The sequence below is a fragment of the Ambystoma mexicanum genome, chromosome 5p, assembly GCF_040938575.1.
Source record: "Ambystoma mexicanum isolate Mex_15411 chromosome 5p, UKY_AmexF1_1, whole genome shotgun sequence".
NCBI lineage: Eukaryota > Metazoa > Chordata > Amphibia > Caudata > Ambystomatidae > Ambystoma > Ambystoma mexicanum.
The window spans coordinates 809,727,927-809,746,305 of NC_090930.1; the positions used below are offsets into that span (position 1 = coordinate 809,727,927).

The 18,379-nt window shown below is 42.7% G+C and overlaps 1 protein-coding gene across 5 annotated transcripts in view; it reads left to right on the forward strand.

The window, feature by feature from the left end:
• BBS9 (Bardet-Biedl syndrome 9) overlaps positions 1-18,379 on the forward strand; it is a 3,505,410-nt gene that overhangs the window by 1,130,877 nt on the left and 2,356,154 nt on the right. For all 5 annotated transcript variants that reach the window (XM_069613236.1, XM_069613237.1, XM_069613239.1 and 2 more), the window contains exon 12: positions 15,148-15,201. In XM_069613236.1, the coding sequence (XP_069469337.1) occupies positions 15,148-15,201 (54 nt within the window). The remainder of the gene's footprint in view (positions 1-15,147; positions 15,202-18,379) is intronic.

An 18,379-nucleotide genomic window follows, 5' to 3' on the forward strand; every position in this document is an offset into this window, starting at 1 on the left:
ACAGAATGCTGGCAAAGTCAATAGCTGGAATGCACATTTGTGAAATGTAACTCTGTAGATGCTAACAGGAATGTTTCATATGTGGGTACAGGCTGATGTGGCCAGGCTTGGAGTCTAGAGCTTTTCATGTGATAGGCATATAATGAAAGTCATGACAACAGCAATAATCACTTATAGGTTGAGCTGTCCATGGGAAGGAACAGGTTAACGTTTTAGTTAATCTGTTTACTGTTATAAATGCATTGTTTTATCTTTACAAGTGATGGAGAGAAAGAGTATGAGATATGTGAATCCTAACTGACATTGCTGGTTTCCATATGCATGTTCACCCTTTGCGCTTTTGACAACCATGTCACAATGAAAAATGTGATTTCTAAAGGGAGACCAGTAGCTCAGTGGTTCGAGCATGGGTTTACCAGTAGCAAGGCTGCAGGTATAAACTCCTCCTTTTCTTGAATATAATCAGATTGGTAGATTTAGATGACCATTGGTAGAAAATTGTTTGAGTTTTTGTGTTTGAATGCTTTTTACTTTAATATATGCATTTCTTTATCTTTACTTTGATTAAAAATGACTTGGGGAGAGAGCATCTGATATGTCTATCCCACTGGGCATTGCTAGTTTCCTTTTACAGTTTCATCCACTACACTTTTGCCATCTTTCGTTACAAACAACTCAGGCTTAGCCCTTCTGAGTTCTATCACCTTATACTACTGTGGACCATGTGTGTCCTCTCCAAACACTTGCTCCTCTCTCTCTCTCTCTCTCCCCCCCTCTCTCTCTCTCGCTAGATCTTTCTCTTTAATAATACTCCCCCTCTCCTCCCATCCGCCGTCACTCTACTCTCCATTTCCCCTCCTCTGCTGTCAGCCTCTTCCTTTCATTTTTCTCACACTTTTCCTCCTCTCTCCAACTCCTAATGTTACACCTCTCTCCTCTCTTACCATCATTCTCTTCCTCCTCCCCTCCCCCATGCAGTGACAGCTCATCCATAATGGGTGACAAGGCTCCGATCCGCCACCCATTCTGGACGTGCCAAATCAACCCATTGAAAATACTGAGCGCCTCCCCTGCTGCAGCAAGCTTTGCGAGGACCTATGAGAAGAGTGTGGATCGGCATTGAAAGTAAGAAATTAGTCTGAATGAATGTGTGTATGAATGGGTTTGTGTCTTTTAATTGCATACTTGAATAAGGAGAGGCCTTTGTATCGGTGCACAGGTGATTGAGCAAGTGAATGCTGTATGAATGTGTGTGTGCTTCAGTGTGTGCCAGTACCAGGGCTGCTGATTTGTGGTGGTTGGACCATTTGGCAGCCAGCCAATATGGCCATACTTTCTTATTGTGGCGTGGCAATTTGTACTTGCCATCAATTCTAAATGAAACACAATATGTTTTTTTACGTGCCAGACTGGCTTAATTTGATGCAGCCAGTCTGAATATATTTTCTTAGTGTGGCATGGTATTTGTTTATGGGCATCAATGGTAGAGCAGGAATACGTTTAGTTGTGTGATCATATTGTCCTACATTGGTGCATCCAGTCTGGACATTACTTATTGTGGCAAGGCGTTTTTGCCGGCCAATCCAGCAGAAGAATGTTTTTATATGGGGATACAGGCATATATTGGCAGAGGCAGCCTGGACACGTTTTCTTATAGTAGTATTACTGCTATTATGTGCATAGCAAACATGAGTGTATGTTCTTGTATGGGAATAATAGCATATATTAGTACAGCCTGCAAGGAAATGTATGGAAACGGCCAGCACGAAAGATTTATTTTTAATCCCATATATTGTGGGAAATGGCATCATGACAATGTTTTGGTAAATGCTTCTGTGCACTATTTGTGACTTGCATCTGTTGGACATTTTTCATGAGTTATCCTACAGATTCCATTGTAAACTGTGTGCTGTAAAATTCACTGGTTGAATTCACTGGTTTAACAAATTATTTTTAAAACGTTCCGTTGGGGTGAATCCCTCGTATGTCCATTTGGTTGGTTCGGACTCTCTATCTACGCTTGATCGCTCCAGCATATTTGTCAGAAACAATTACACCCCTCCAATTCAAAAATTCAAGAGCTGCAACTGTCCCAATGCCAAATATTTCACTGTTTTGTTTCTTTTCCTCTCTTCTCACCCTAAGACCGGACCTCCTGCTCTCTCCAAGAGCCACTTCCAATAAACCTCTTTTCCAAAAACCCACACGCTTCTGCTAGAGACCTGGACTTTTATAGTACACTAACCCAGCCTCACCAGTGGGACAGACATAGGGGTTCAGGGTCCTACATATGACCGTGGCTTATATTGAACCCTACTAGTTTGAGGTCTGCTAATTCAGGATATCTGGACTCTGATTGGGGGGGCTGCACTCATTCTGGGTCACGCCCTCACCCACCATGTCTATGTGTGCGAGCTAATAAAGGCTTGGACCACTATCATGGTTTTGTTCCCCACTCATGCTTGAAAGTAGATCAGATCATTGGATCCACCTGCTTTCCCATTATTGCACTGCCCATCGTAAGACTGCACAGTGATGATAATGTTCTCTCTCTGGGATGATCCAAACAGTCTGTAGGCAATACTGCTGACTTCTGCATTGTTTTGTTCTTGCTGCTGTCAAACCCTGATCACCTACGTTGCATGTGGACAAAACCAAGTGTTTGGGATAGTAGCTTGTACTCTTTGTGTGATTTGTATGGGCCACTCCATTCTTGCTGTTAAAAGACCCTGAGCTTCTGCCCCAATAAAAGGCAGACAAAAGACTCCCACGATTTCTCCTACACCTTTAAGAGGGCTGCAAGATTAATGGGATATGGCGAATAACGGAGCTGAATGAATGGCAGTTCTTGATAGGAAAATTGTAGAACAGTAGATTTGTCCTATTGGATGGCAATACTTTTTTTTACGTGTCTCAGTTCCCCTGACTACAAAGGATTTTGGAACATTAGATTTGGCCCAATAGATGGCATTACATTCTTACGCAACTCACATGAAGTAAGTCCATTGAGTCGGAAGCGGTTGTGCGTTTCAGTGCTTTTCTAGACGCTTTTGCAATGCGGCTTGACTCGTTGGTTCCTGTTCCTGTCGTAGGATCGGATGGCCCTTTCCTCTAATCGGCGCGAGGAAGGAGAGGAACTCCTCGGACCGGACCGGAGCCCAATGCTCGGCGACCTGGGAAGTCCCTGAGAAACCGAGATCCCGACGTGGCTGTTGCCGTTGGGGTTTCTGCGTGGAAAAGCTTTTGGAGGTGAACAGTGGGGTCTTTGTAGCATCTGCGCTGTGCAGTGCTCTAGTTGTGCTAGTTGTACTGTAGCGGCGATCAAAAGATGCCGACTACAAGTACTGCAATACCTCATTCCCTCCCACCCTCCAAATATTTACCAACATTGGTTAACAACGCAAGCTCTTTTCAGTTCTAACCCTGGCAGCCCTTACCGAGTAAGGAGTTAAGAGTTAAAAATCTAAGAGTGTGCAAAAGTGAATCCGAGTCTTGGCTTGAGTGGCCTATAGCCTATAGCTCTGCTGGAGTAAAGGTGGAGTTTGCAGGAGTTCACGGAAGGAGCGCGGGTGAAGCGCGGGGGAAAATGTCGAAATCATCCAACCGTTCAGGCACACGGACCCGCCTGCAGGTAAGGTTGGGAGGCAGTGGTTGCAAAGGAAATGAGGCCAAAAATCTGACCGAGGACATTTTAAATGACACGTCATATATAGATATGGAAACGGACAAAGTGGAGGACTTGCACATTGAGGTTGTAAATACAGAGGAAAGGGTGGGACCGAAAGTCATAAATGCGCTAAAGGAAAAGGACAAAGTAGCCCTAATTATGGTGAAAATGGAGTCAGCCATGGGGGTAAAAGGAACTATGGGGGTGCTCCAGTTAGGGCAAGGAGAAAGCACACAGACTATAAGTGAAATGGAAATAAGGGAAGGCATGGGGTCCCGATATTTGTGAGTGATGGAAATATGGTTGAGGTGTATGGCTTGAACCTCTATTAGAGTAGTGCAAGCCCCAACAACTTGAAGAATGGGAGAAATGCAATACAGGAGAAGAAATCAAAATCAGATGGAACAATGGGGAGAAGCCAGGATACACACCCCATCTGGTAGATATTATTGGAAGGTCAGCTGATGAGCCCAGATTACTTGGCAGCTCACCTGATAAAGGAACTTACTGATTTTACAAATAAAATAGCATATCAAAAACTAGTGTGACGGAACGGGTGGGTATTCTGGATGAATCCCTAAAGCAAGCAGACTGGAGAGCGGAACTGGAAGTGGAAGAAACCAAAATCCATAGGTTGACGGAAGGAAAAATGAATGGCAGTGGAGAAAAAAAGGAGGTTAAGGAGTGCTTGCCAGGGAAAGGCTTGTCTCAGACCTCAATGGATGTATCAGAAACTGATTTGGACAAGGTGTTCTCACAAGAAATGGGACAGATTGGTAGCCCGGTGGATTATCAAGAAGGGGATTCAGTTATGGAGCAAAATAATAATTCATCATCACAAGGCTCCTCTACACCAGGATCAAGAGTGTCCCATCAATGTTGTGAATGTGTACGGAAAAACCAAAAGGGAAATCCTCCATTTGGATCTGAGGATTGGGGCCGCCTCCAACAACTCATGATGGCCTCCCTCTTGCCATTTACCAAGCTCTATGAGGCCATAACTAATCTACAGGATCAATCTACTGTAATTATGGTAGTTTTGCATAAATTGATGGCTCTGGACATGCTGGCAACTAAGGTGGAGGAGAGAATGGGCATAGAGGCTGAGACCTCAAACAACTGGCAAAATCGCCTCTGCGACCTAGCATGGAGGGAGACTATGGAAAAATCTTCTATGATGGAAGCTCTGCTGTTAGATGGGGAGTGGATGCGGGACCAAATTAAGATGATGCAGAGGCAAAAAAATACTGACAGTGAGTTTCAAACAATTGATCTTACGCTGTCGGACCCAAAAGATTTGATAAAGGCACATCCCAAAAAGAAAGTTTGCTGAAGATGCCAAAGGAAGGAAATGTTTTCTCCATGTTCAAAATTCCAAAGGAAATTGATGATAAAACCAGACAATCTACGGTGACTGTTGAAATCTAGGCAAAATATGAAGAAAACAAAGAATATGCCATCAAATATAAAGAGGAAGTGCAACGGCTCAAGTGCGTTTTTTAAGAAACTTGCTCTCTCCCCAGTTAATGATAAACCAGAGCCAAAGAGAGCTAGGAATGAACTTGTGATTGTGGAAGATGCCCAGGTGGAAACAGTTAAGAAGGGGGACAAAGAGGAGGTGGATGATGAAATCATTAATTTAACAGGAGATGACCTCAGTGACCTCATAGAAGAAATCGAAAGAGAGAAGGATGAGGAAAGGTGGAAATACATTAGTAATTCTGAGTGGACAAAAATTGAAAACCAACTAGAGGAAATGATAAAACCACTTCGAAAGAATAATATGAAACCTAAGGAAAATCAGAAAGGTTTGTCGCCTCTGAAAGAGAAAACCCCTTTAGAACAATGGAGGATAAGAGAAAAGGACTGGACATAAATGAAGTGAGAGAAGGTGCTTGGATCGTGGCGGGGGACGGGGGGGGATTCAAAATTGCCCAAGGGGAAGATTAATTATGGGGAAAAAACGGAAAAGGTCCCCAGAGAGCTACCTTTAAACTAAGTTGAAAGATTTATGGGAAGTGTTGACTTACCAGTTATAAATAGAAGCATTGTCTTCGCTTACTGAATTGCATTGTCCCAAAGTATCAGATTACCACGAGAGATATTAGCGCTGTGTAGTTTGTCTTGGATAAAAGAACGGATTGGGTTATCCTCCACTTGTTTGCACAAACCAAGAGGGACCTAATCTTATCTTTGAAAGACAAATTTCTTCCATTGGGCTATGAAGTGAGTGACTTTCAGGAGCAGATAAGAGAGAACTGGAGGGAATTAACGACGCAGAAGGAGGTCAGACACCTAAAGAGAAATCCCCCCCAGAAGAATCAAAGTGCTACAGAAACAACAGCTGTGCTGCCCTGGAGGGAAAATCTAAAATCCTTGAAATTTACAACTGTCAATCAGAATAACAAGGATGATGTTAAGAGTGGAAAAAAGGGGCAAATGGGGGTAGATGACTCATGGTGTTGGGTATCTAGTGCATTGGCTGGTGGTCAGGGGAATTAGATCCCCCAATGGGGGAGGGAGGGGCAATTACTGAGGATCGCTTCTTGGAACACACTGGGTTTTCGGTCCTTGGAAAGAATCCCCGAATTAGAAGATTTTAACATATTATGTTTCCAGGAAACCTGTTTGAGGACTATGCCTGTGTGCGATGGATACGTTGCATTTTTTAATCCAGCACCAAAGGGGACAACCGGCTGACCTTACTCAGGCCTCATGATTTTAATGAAAGTTGATTCAGGTTGGACTATCATGAATGTTAAATGCCCTAATCCTTATGTGCAAGTTATGCTACTAGAACAAAAACAAAGGCCTTGGTTTAGCCTTATGATTTTGATTAATGTGTATTAGCAGGTGAACATGAATATGGAAATTAAGGTTGTGGAAAGTATTGGAAAGGAAATAGATGAAATGATGTGGGAGATGGTGGATCTTAAATTCCTCATCTGTGGAGGCTTAAACATCAAATTATTAAGTAAAAAAGGTCATCCATTGTGTAAGAATGAATGGAATGTAAAGGAAAAGGAGTGGATGAGTTCCATGAAAGTAAGAAATATGTTTGTTGGATGGATAAACGGTGGGGGATATACCAAGGAGGTGTACATGGAAACGTGGTGGGCAGAGCTCATGCATCAACTTTTGCACTCTCTCCGGAAATCTTAGAAAGTGGAGACGTTTAAGATCATGCCACAGAAATGGAGCGACCATGACATGTTGGCGATTTCCATTAGAGATAATGAGGGGGAGGAGAAAGGAGCCAAAATGGGAGAGGTGGAGCTAGAAAGGGGTGGAAACCGCCTTAAATTAAAACAACATGATGTAACTTGGTTGCTAATTCTATACAGGGACTCTGCTCTAGCTGATCCCTCCCTGGTGGAATATCAAGGGATCCTCCAAGAAGTGGGTGTAAAGGGAGATGGAAAGGGGTGTAGAAGAGGAGGCTCAAAACACTGTTATGACCAATCCCTGGTGAAAAGGAGGAAATTGTTGAGGCTGTCCATCCGAAGAATAATTAGAGAGTGATAAGTTAAATAGACAGGAGAGAATAAGGATGGCCAAACGGCAGTATGGAAACTGGTGATTTGGGACGAGGAGTATGAGAGCCCAGAACGGCTCGGAGAGCATGCGAAGGGTGATCTGTGCGAAGAACACCAGAAATCTTTGGGACTTAATTAACAACAATGGCACCCTTAGATCGAGCCTTATGAGTGGCATGGTCTCTGAGTCAGAGTGGGTAGCTCATTATACAAATTTATTTGCAGATCCAGGTTGGAGGGAAGGACAATTAGAAAAGAAACATCTTCAAAATTGGAGATTTGCATTTGACGATCTAGATGCTGAAATAATTACAAATCTGAGCTCATCCAGAGCGGAGGGGCCAGATGGCATATCCAACCAGGAACTGAAAAAAGATCTAACCCAATGGAGTACATTTCTGCCAGTTCTCTTTGCCCAGATTATGTCAAATAAGAGGGTGCCATTATCATGGAGGGAAGCGAACATCGTGCCAATCTTCAAGAAGGGGGGGATAGGGCAGTTCTGAAAAGCTACCGTCCTATCGCCCTCCTTGATTCCATCGGAAAATTGTTTGCAACAGTCTTGTTGAGAGATTTAAAATTGGGCCGAAAAAAGCAGTATTTTAGTTCCGAGATAAACTGAGTTTGTAAGGGGTGTGGGTACCCTTTTAAAGCTCTTCATGATTAATATTTTAAAAGAGAAAGCCTTGGACACAAATACTTGCTTGTATCTGGCATTTCTTGACCTTGAACAAGAGTTAGAGTCATAAGGGAGAAGCTGTGGGCTAAAATAAGAGCATGGAATTGCCCAGAAGTTTTGGTAGAGGCTATAGAGGCGCTATACGCAAACACTTCAGTGTGGATTAGACTCTCTGGCAAAGGGGATATGTCACAAAAAATACCTGCTTACCGAGGGTTGAAGCAAGGATGTGCCTTGGCCCCATAATTATTCTGTTTGTATATCACTGATTTAGCGGTTGCACAGAGAGAGGTAATCAACAGTTACATCTTTTTTTTAATTAAAAGCAGTAGCTTTCCCAGTGTCTACTAGAAGTTGGAACACATTTCAACTCGATACAATAACAGTATATCTTGTTTTATTGTAATAAAGTCGAGTGTCAATACTCCTGAAGAAAGTTCCCGAAAACAACAGAAGAGAACTGAAACATGTTGAGTGTATTAAAGTGGTTAATGTAGCAACCGTTTAAATTAATTTAATTACATCTATGACACTGAGACGCTAATACTATCCTCAGATGTAAAATTCAACCGTATCTATTTAGATAACCACCTATTCTTGAAGACAGTTTTTGTCACTTTTTTAAATTGTATTTTTATACAGTGTTTTAACCTTTAATGTGTTTTGATAAAATTGAATTTTCTATATGTAATATTGGAATAAACTGAATGTGTTATGAGCAACAGCATTGATTTAATGTTTGAAAATGTTGATATGAGCTATCTATCTCTTGTTTAAACAATTTCCAATTACCTTTAGAAGGTAGAGCATCAACATCGGTGGACCCTATGGGATTCCCCCTTAAATTTGTACATATGTAATGGGATGTGTTTATATTTTCCTTTTTTCCTTTTTATTTTGTTTTATGGTTTCCTTTTTTAAGATGATGTAATAATGTTAAAGGTTTTGTTAAAACAATAAAACATTTAAATAAAAAAAGCAACACACTTCCACCGACTACAGCAGCCTTTGCTCTGTATGAGGAAGCCTGCTAGGGCGATACCAGGTTTTCAAATTTGTTTTTTACTGGTTTTAAATGTTTTGTCTTATTCTAACCTATTTTTCCTTTCAATGGATTATTTGTGCATTTTTTATTACTATTGTCTCATGTTTCAACTGTTAGTTTCTGTTCGAATTGTATTATACAAATTATTTATTCATGTTTCAACTGTCAGTTATGGTCTGAAAATCAACTTGCATTGAGACGTTTTAACGTGAACAATAAAGTCACTTACAATTTACAGGCAAGTGTCTGGGCAAAGAGCATTGACCTGTTCGCAGCACTAGCTTCTGCCAATATTCATTCGACCGCTTTTCAGCTTTAGGCATACAATAGGCACCCTTCTTTATGTGTTTTGAACTTTGTTAGGGAGAATTCTCAAAATGTGCCAATTCCTCCCTACCTTAGAGACCCCGAGCTCTTTTGCTGAACTTTGGGACTCTGTACTTTTTAATTCTGTTTGTTTTCTGTGTTTATTTCTTTTGGTTATGGAGTTTTAAGATAACTCCATAGGCATCTTTTCATGTGTGTTACACAGCACCTTCAGTGCAGTGACACAGGGATGTCGTTTTAGACTTTCCAAAGGTTTCAAAACCTTCTCTGGGATAAACTACTGTTTCCCAGAGAGTGTAAGGTGAAATTGACTTCACTAGTCTTTCCATATTCCTAGACCCAGCACACACCATCTTACAATGGAGTGCTGGAGGGGTTACATAGTATCCTGTAGCAGTCAAATGCTACCCTTTCCTATTGAAAAGGCTGGTGGCAGTGGTTTTACAACAAACTACCATGATTTTTCCCGACTGCGAGCACCGGTAGCTAAAAATCACAGGAATCATGTTTTTCAAGATGGCACCTTAAGCCGCTTTGTTTAAACAGGTCCCTCTCTTCTTTTTTTGTCATTTCTTTTTGGAAAGGTCCTTCTAGTGTTTGTCTCTGCGCTCCAAACCAGGTTTGGTCCCTTTTATTCATGTGCCTTTGGCCGGCTTCAGGACTGAAGACCGCCTCTGGCGTCTGAGTGTCTGGGGTGGGCAGGAAGTGAGGCAGGTGCCCAAAACTCCCTGTGCTTAGTGTCCTAGGAGACCCAAAGGCACTCTGGCGTGATTGGCTGGCTGACTGTCCGGCAAGGACAGCCACCCTGCTGGGTGAGTGACAGCAAGGCTGGATGAAAGGGAGAAAACTGTTTAAAAGGCAAGTCTCGAGGACTGGAAGCCAGAGTCGACCATGGGAACGAAAGAACCGAAGACAAGCTGGAAGAGGACGGCTGCCGCAACACCTGGACCGTTGGTTTGCCTGGTGAAGCCCTGCTGCAGGTCTGAATGGCCAAGTTAATCTCGACAGAGAAGCCCCTTCAAGGACGACTTCTTCCTTTGAGTTGGTGGGACCAATCAACTCACAAGCCACCTGGATACCATTCTCAAGGCTGGTTAGGATTAACCAGGGAGAGGGACACCAGTTTGTGCGCTTTAATCTACAGCGACTGGAACTGAAGTGACTCCATCTTGTTTGCTTTTTTGACAATCCCGTTCAGTGCAGGAGTCTCCCAACGTCCTCCTTCTTGTCCCCACGACTGAGGCTCAGGAACAGTGAGATCTCCAGGACCTGCTAGGAACCAACGTCTTCAGCTGCATTTTGTTCTTTATATTAAGGTACTGTGCCAACCCGATTGAGAGAACGCCATTCTTGTGGTGAAAGTTTGTGAAACTTTCCCAACTTGCAGGCCTAATCAGCTTGTGACCTGACACATGATTCTTTTTCAGCTAAACTACTTCTAAGAACTTTCGCAAAGACTTTACCATTTGATACCAGAACTGATCCTTCCTATCCAGAACACTAGCCCATTGACTTTGGCCTGGCCTATTGCCTTGAATTGGACTCTTCTGGTGAACTGAAACTGTTTGCACTGTCTAAAAAGAAATGTGATCTATTTTATGTACCTTATGCCTTTTGCTCCTTTCGAAGTAACTGAACTGCCATTTGGCTCCTATTTCAGGGGAGCTCAAACTGTCTCAAAAGCTTAGAATTTTGTATTGAAGTGTATTGGTGTATAATATTAAGTTACCTCTTCTAGTGAAATGTTTTCTAAATGATTGCGTAATAAATTAATATGGGTTTTTACCAAGAAACCTGGAGTATAAGTGCTTACTTGAACCACTGTGATTGAAAGTCCTCTGTGTAACTACTTGTACTGCTCACATTCACTCTTCAGATAAGCCTGGCTGCTCCGCTTGCTACCAAAAACTGTGTGGTACAGACTTATACCAAAGGTTGGTTTGGCTAACACCTGTAGTCCTAATTGTGTGAAGTGGTCCCAGAGGGTATTACCTGCAATTCTGCCTAACAAACTTGAATACGTATTCATTTTTTCTGTGTCCCGAATAACAGGGACTAGTAGAGCGCAGATGTGTGGATGAGTCTGGGATCTATGGACTTGAAGAGCCAGCGCAGAATCAGGACAGCCATACATTTATCTGTCCTGTAGCTCTTTTGTATATGCATGTAATTTCCCAGAGGTGCACTTAGATATTGATGGTTATACAATTGCTCCAATACCACTGGTAGAGTAGGCAAAACCCAACTTTTTGCACTCCATCCTTGGCCATATACGGAACCATAAACGGATGTTTCTGCATTGTGACACCTTGTGGTAACCTCCTGCCTTCTGTTTCAGGTGTGGTGGATTTGCCTAGATATCATCCACACTCGGAACCGGGCACAGCATCATGACAAAAGTTGTAGCATCCGGCACCTTGACTGCCCCAACCATTGCCCCAAGGGACAGGCATGGAGGGGACTTTGTCATGTAACACAGTACTAGACAGTATGCGCCACAAGGACTGCCAGAACAGATTAGTCCTACGTTCATCAAAAAGTGCTATTCTAAATAAAAGGTTGAGGGTATTTATGTCCCCTTTCTGGAGTAGGAGGAGTCTATTTAGGTGGAAACAGACTGCCTATTTCTAAGTGATAGATCTCCCTCATTATGTGCGGTCTGGGGCCATGGAGATGGACAAGGGGCTAATCTTGCTTAGGGTGAAGATTTTTACATTGTTAATAAGGCATGACATGTCCTGGGGTGCTGGGACGTGTGAGATGAGCTTTATAAGTGAAATCATCAGATGTCATAGGCATGTACATAGGCATGTATGAGGACACATCTGAGCAAAGCCCTTGGAAGTTTGGAGATTCAGGGTGGCCTAGACTTCATAGGTGGAGAGATGGAGGTGAGATTCTCATGACGTTTTCCTTGCTGGTCCTCAAGGCTAGGAGTCGCATCATCTCTTCCTTTTCAATTTTATGTTGTAAAAGCTACAACAGCAACACGTATCCTTTGTGTGGAAGCCCCGTGAGATCAGGGTGACCTCAGTGCCACAGCAGGCCTATATGGTTCTAAACCACAAACCTTGTAAGACCCATCCTTGATACCATAGTTGAGGGTGAAACTGGTGTACAATTTTCTATTGCTATTGACCTTTGATTCGCTGGACGGATTTGGATGAAATTCTCCAACAAAAAGTGTCAAAACAAAAAGTGTTGTCAACCCCCCCAACTGGAAATAGGGAGAAAACTTGTTAAAAGATGAAAAAAGTTATTAAGAAAACAGTTTCCTGCCTACCCCAATTCATTTTTCCACAGAGAAACAGTGTATTTTTTAATAGCCGTAGCGCGAGAAACCCCTTGGCCGATTTGGACCAAATAAGAGAGGCTTTTCAGGGTATCCAGTGATTCCCTCGAATAAATAGCATCGAATGCAAAAGCCTCGAAAAAAAATGCATCGAAAAAATGCATTTTATTTGTAGGTAAAGTTTTTTTTAATTAAAATGTGTTTTAAGGGGTAAAAAAAGGGGTTGGGGGAACCCACATAAAAAAGAAAAATGAAAAAAATATGCATTTTTTCGAGGCTTTTGCATTCAATGCTTTGGATGTCGAGGCTATCACTAGGAACCGCTTTTCAGAAATGAAATGTCATTTACCCCCAAAATTCCATTGATAACTCTTGACTCACTGGATGGGTTTAGATGACTTTTTCCAGAAAAAATATTTGTCACGTACCCCTCCGAACTGGACATTTTTGAAACAATTTGTTAATAAATGAAAAAGTCTTTAAGAAAACAAAAATGCATAATTTTTGGCCTACTTCCATTCATTTTCCCATCAAGGAAAAGTGCAATTTTTGAACAGCCTTCGTGTGAAAACCGCTAGGTGGATTTGGATTCAATAAGGAACAACTAGGGCACAAAGTGTTGACTTAATTGCCTTAACTGGTTTGGGGTAAATCTGTCAGTAGTGCCCCTGCTACTATACACATATATTTCGGCCTTGGTGCTTTGCAGCTGAGAGACTTTTCAGAAATGAAAACCTGCTGTTTGCTTTTGCTTGATACAAGCGATTCCAGCGATAATACCGGGAAAGCTGTAAGTGCCATTTAAAGGGGGGAACAAGATGTAATCACATCAGGCTACAGGTCTGCAGTGGGAAAGTTACACCATGTGAAGTTGTGGATTTGCAGGTGGGTGGGGAAGCCAGTTACAGGTAGAACATTTTTGGTTTGTCTGGAGAAGACTGCTGTAATCTCCCAAGATTACAAAACACACTCTGAAAAAAATGTGGGTTTAACATCTGCAGCGCCTACATCTACTAGGAAGGGGGCGATGGGTGTTTGGCAACAAATTAATGGTGTGACATGGCCAGTGGCCATAGCAAGTGGTCCCAAAAGAAAGCTGTTGGTGCAACATGTACAGAGGACACGGCCAAAGGCCATGGCTAGTGAGACCTCAAACTATGCAACATGTACACAGCGGCCACTGGGTCAGAAAGGAAATTACTGGTGCAACATTTACAGTGATCACTGCGAATGCCCATGGCTAGTGGTGCATGAGGAAATTATAGTATGACAAAAACTTGAAATTCAGTGAAAAACCATTAGCTAAGAGAGAGTTAAGGTGATCAGATTTAGTGCAACAAACTCTTGAAATTTACCGGATGTGGGAAGTGCCGATGCCCATATTAACTCGGAGTCCCCCCTGTTGCAAAGCCCATGAGCATTTACATATTATAACATAAGGGATTAACAATGCCATACTAAATTGCATCAGTGGGGATATCGACGGAGGGACGCTGAGTTAATTCATAGAATTTCAAGGATTTTGTTGCGTTAAATCTGATCACCTTAACTCTCTCTTAACTAAAGTTTTTTTCACTGAATATACTTAATGTTTACCTGTCCCAAAATGGTGCTGTTGTAATAGGAGTTCGATTACAAAATGGTGTTGTCTTAGGTTGGCACCCTTGCTCTCACGCCACCAAAATAGTGTTGTTCTGAGCGTCACCTCTTTTTAAAACCCTCAGGCTAAGTGGTTGGTTGGGACCTCATTGATATGGGTGCTAGAAATTAGCATGGCAAGGCTTTGTCTGATATGGTGTGTTAAGAAGTAGTGGTAGTGGCGGGTGAAGTTACAGCCATCAAAGTGAAATGTGTGAAATTCCCCTCACATTCCTCAGAGTAGATTTGACTCGATTTCTCTGCTTTTGGGGCGTCACTTTGCCTTGTTTTGCTTCGGGCGCACAAATGTTTTGTCCAATTAGAGGGCCGAAACTTTCAGAGCCCCCTATATGAGTAAACCTTTCCGCGCACACACAAGAGAAAAGAGTAGGTGCAAATGTGAAATTTTGTATTTTTAAAACATCCCAAATTGCCAATTTCCCTTCACGAGTGAAATGGAAAATCAGGTGGATTTTGACCAAAATTCGCCATTTCTTCCGCTGAACGAATTTCGGCAGTTTTGCCCACCCCTATTCAGGAAAATTAACACCTGCACATTTTGAGTTTGACGAATGATGCCTCGTATTCCCACTAGCATGTGCTGTCCCTGATTCAGCAGGTGAACATGATGTACTGTAGCCGTTTCCTCCACTATCTAGATGTGACACGTGCAGATCACTTCAAAGTTGTAAAACAAAATCATGTGTCTAAACAATTCTGCTTTTTGAAAATCCCTTCAAATAAAGGTTCATTTTGGTGCGAATTGTTTATTATATTAAGCTTTTTCTTTATTCAAGAAAAGAAGCAGAAACGTGTTTTGTATGTTTTGATTTGTCATCAGAGTGATTAAGCCTTTACAGCTAATCCACTTCCCCTCCATTTACTCGTGAGATCTTAATATTGTGCTCTTTGTATTCAGTCGTTCAAGTAGAATGTTTAACTCTTCGTTTTTCTCGTTCACAGCAAGCCATTGAAAGCGAGGTGGGGGCGGAAGTTGTCCCTTCGGTCACAGTCAAGGTATTGTACAATACTCACATTTCAACGTTAAGTAGTAGTAGCAGGAGGTTTCAGCATATCCGTCACATGTGCTACCCCATTGCTCAGGTCATGCACATATGAAGCAGAACCTCAAACTCTACATGTGTTTTCTTTATCGAGCTTGTTCCGACTTTGTTGCGTCTGTGTTGAGTCTGTGAAGGTTGCTCTAGTAAAGATTTTCTGTTTGCATCAATTTAGCTTAGTAGGCTAAGCAAGAAAGAATTTATTTGGCGGTACGAAAAAAAAATAGGAACATGTTGACACGTCCTGGGTTGTAGACACAGTAACAGGAGGTTGGCTTGCTATCTACATTCACTCATTCTACTTGAGCGCGAGGTGTAGATTTCTTTTTTTAAATTGGTGTTGTCTATTAGGCAGTGATTCAGCCATCTATAAGCTGAAAGTGTTGTATTGCAGTACAGATAGGAGGTAGAGGAGACATGAGGAGGAAAACGCAGCTTGTGGGTGTTTATTTATCCATCCATTGACTGTCCATGTGCATGTTAACACCCACCACCATCCCCAACCACTACTCGCCCCTTCTCGCCCAAACCACATCCTCTTGGGATCCCTTTCATCTAGCTTCATGAAGTATGAACATCCACCTTGGTGCTGTTAGTGACAGCAAGTGTTATTGCAAAGATGTCTTCTGAGACGTCATGACTTAATTGCAGCTGTAAGTGTGCTATTGGTGTAATAAAAATATCTTAAGCAAGTGTGTCTCCATTACGTGATTTATAAACCGTATGTATGTCAGCAGTATGTATGTCTCAGCACTGAAGGCCTGTTAAAAACAAGCATTTCCAGCCAACAGTTTAGGCTTGTGTTCTGTGTTCGATAAGCATTTCTTAGACTGTGCTATCGTATGCCCAGATTCTTGCACTGTTGTTCAGCCATTGCCATCATATGGCGAGGTAGTACTGTTATGGGAGTGCAAAATTGTTGGCTTTTCCAATGTTTGATTTTTTTAGGTCTGTGGGCACGTGCTGCTGAGGCCTTTTGCTCAACATGAGCCGCTAAATGCCTTAACAGTTTAAACACGAACCATCCCCTCCAGCTTGGGTATGAATTTTCAAGGTTTGCACAAAAGAAGTTCAGCAATTTAGATCATAATCTTTCATCCTTTCTGGAAGACCATGGTTATCTTTGTGATAATGTTTGGGTCAGGAGCTCCAAATCGCTGATATCGAATGGATTGTGTATTCCTCATCTTGTTATAATTCGTTATCTCCAGCTTTGCTGCTTCGGAAAAAAGAATTCTCGCCAGAGGGCGCCTTGCTCGAGGTTGTGGCGTCGATTGTCCCTCGACGTACTCCGTACTCTGTCGACGTCACCGATGGTATAAATAGCTTGAGCCGCGCCCATTGCTTCAGTTCCGTTTTTCTGATCGCTTCGCCATCGAGAACGGCGCGCTTATATTTTCTGTGAAGAAAATGTCGTCATCTTCGACACCTTCGACACCCAGGACTGGGTTAAAGAAGTGTGCAGATTGTGGATCTAAGATGTCGATCACCGATCCCCACCGGATTTGTCTCGGTTCCAGTCACCGAACCGACGACTGCGGGTCCTGCCAATCTATGACCGAAAAAGCTCTTTGTGAGAAGAGAGGTAAACTGTCGGTGTGGAGGGAGGCCTCAAAAAAGGTTTTGTCAAAAAGACACAAGAAAGCGACTGATTCTAAGGAATCGGATCACCATAGGCACTCAAAGAGATCTCTATCTAGGAGTAGATCGAGACACTCTTCGTCATCGAAAAAAATGAAGAGGAGACTTAGATCTCCCTCATCATCATCTTCTTCTTCAGAGTCGACCGAAGAAATTCGTTGTCAGACTAAATCGGATTCTCCCAGTAAGTGGGAAGAATTCCGCAAAAAGATGATGGAGGTTTTCGAGAATGCGGCCCCGACCCCCTCGAAAGACCCTCGAAAAAGCCATAACCCTAAAGTCACTCCATTGGACAACAAAGGGAAGTCCAAGGCTACCATGGCAAAGACCAGTAGCGTTGAGGAATCCAAAAAACTTCGAGTCGACGTAAAACCGTCGAAGACTCTTCGAGAGTCGAGCACTTCTCCAGTGCCATACAAGAAACACAAGTCGTCGAAGACTTCGACAACTTCGTCGACGCCCTCGACGTCGATAATTTCGACTCCAAAGCCAAAAACATCCTCGACGCCATTATCGAAGTCATCTTCGAAGACTCCTTCGACAACTTCGAAGGATTTGCCAATTCCTTCGAAGCAGATGGAAGAGGAAGAAAGGAGATTCACTCCTTTGCCCAGGTCAGACTTTTTCAAATCTATGTCAGCAATCTATGAACAGTCTGCTTTAGAAGAAGACGAGATTACTACTTTGGGAGTTACTTATGGTACAAGACAAGTTCCTGAGGAACTTATTGACCAGGAATCTAGAATGAGAGACCCGAGTGATACTCTACATTCTGCCAGTGGAGTTGACACATCCCCAGAATTAGAGTTCGCCAAACCTGATCCTGCAGAGCATGCGGATGCTGGGTACAGGGGTCTTTATGACCAGGGTAGTTGAATATATGGGTTGGGGTAATACTTCACCCATTTTTTAACAAGATGACATGACGGATATAATCGTCAAGGGACCTCAGAAAGATCCTGTTCTCCCTTTCCACAGAGCCCTCCAAAGGACTGTGGAGAAAAACTGGGAGAAGCCAGAAACTATTGCTGCTGCAGATAGCACTTTTCCAAGAAAATATAGACCGGTGGGAACGGATCCTGAATATTTGAATAAACATCCGACTCCAGAGAGTTTAGTCATTCAGGCAGCATCTACTGCAAAACAAACTGCTTATCCAACTATCCCTCCAGATAGAGAGGATAAAAAAATTGATGCCTGGGCACGTAAAGTTTTCACGTCAGGCAGTATGGCACTTAAGTCGGCAAATTTCACCTGTACCCTAGCCAGGTTTACCCATACCCTGTGGGACTGTATTTCGGCAACGGCTGATCATATTCCGGAAGGCGAGAAAAGGGAAGGCTTCCTGAATATAGTCAAAGACGGGAAGGAGGCAATGGGGGAATGTCTCCAGTCTGGACTGGATACTGCTGATAGTATCAGCAGATCCATGGCTGCAAGCGTTGTGCTACGCAGATTTGCGTGGTTGAGGAAGTCGGGGTTTGCACCAGATG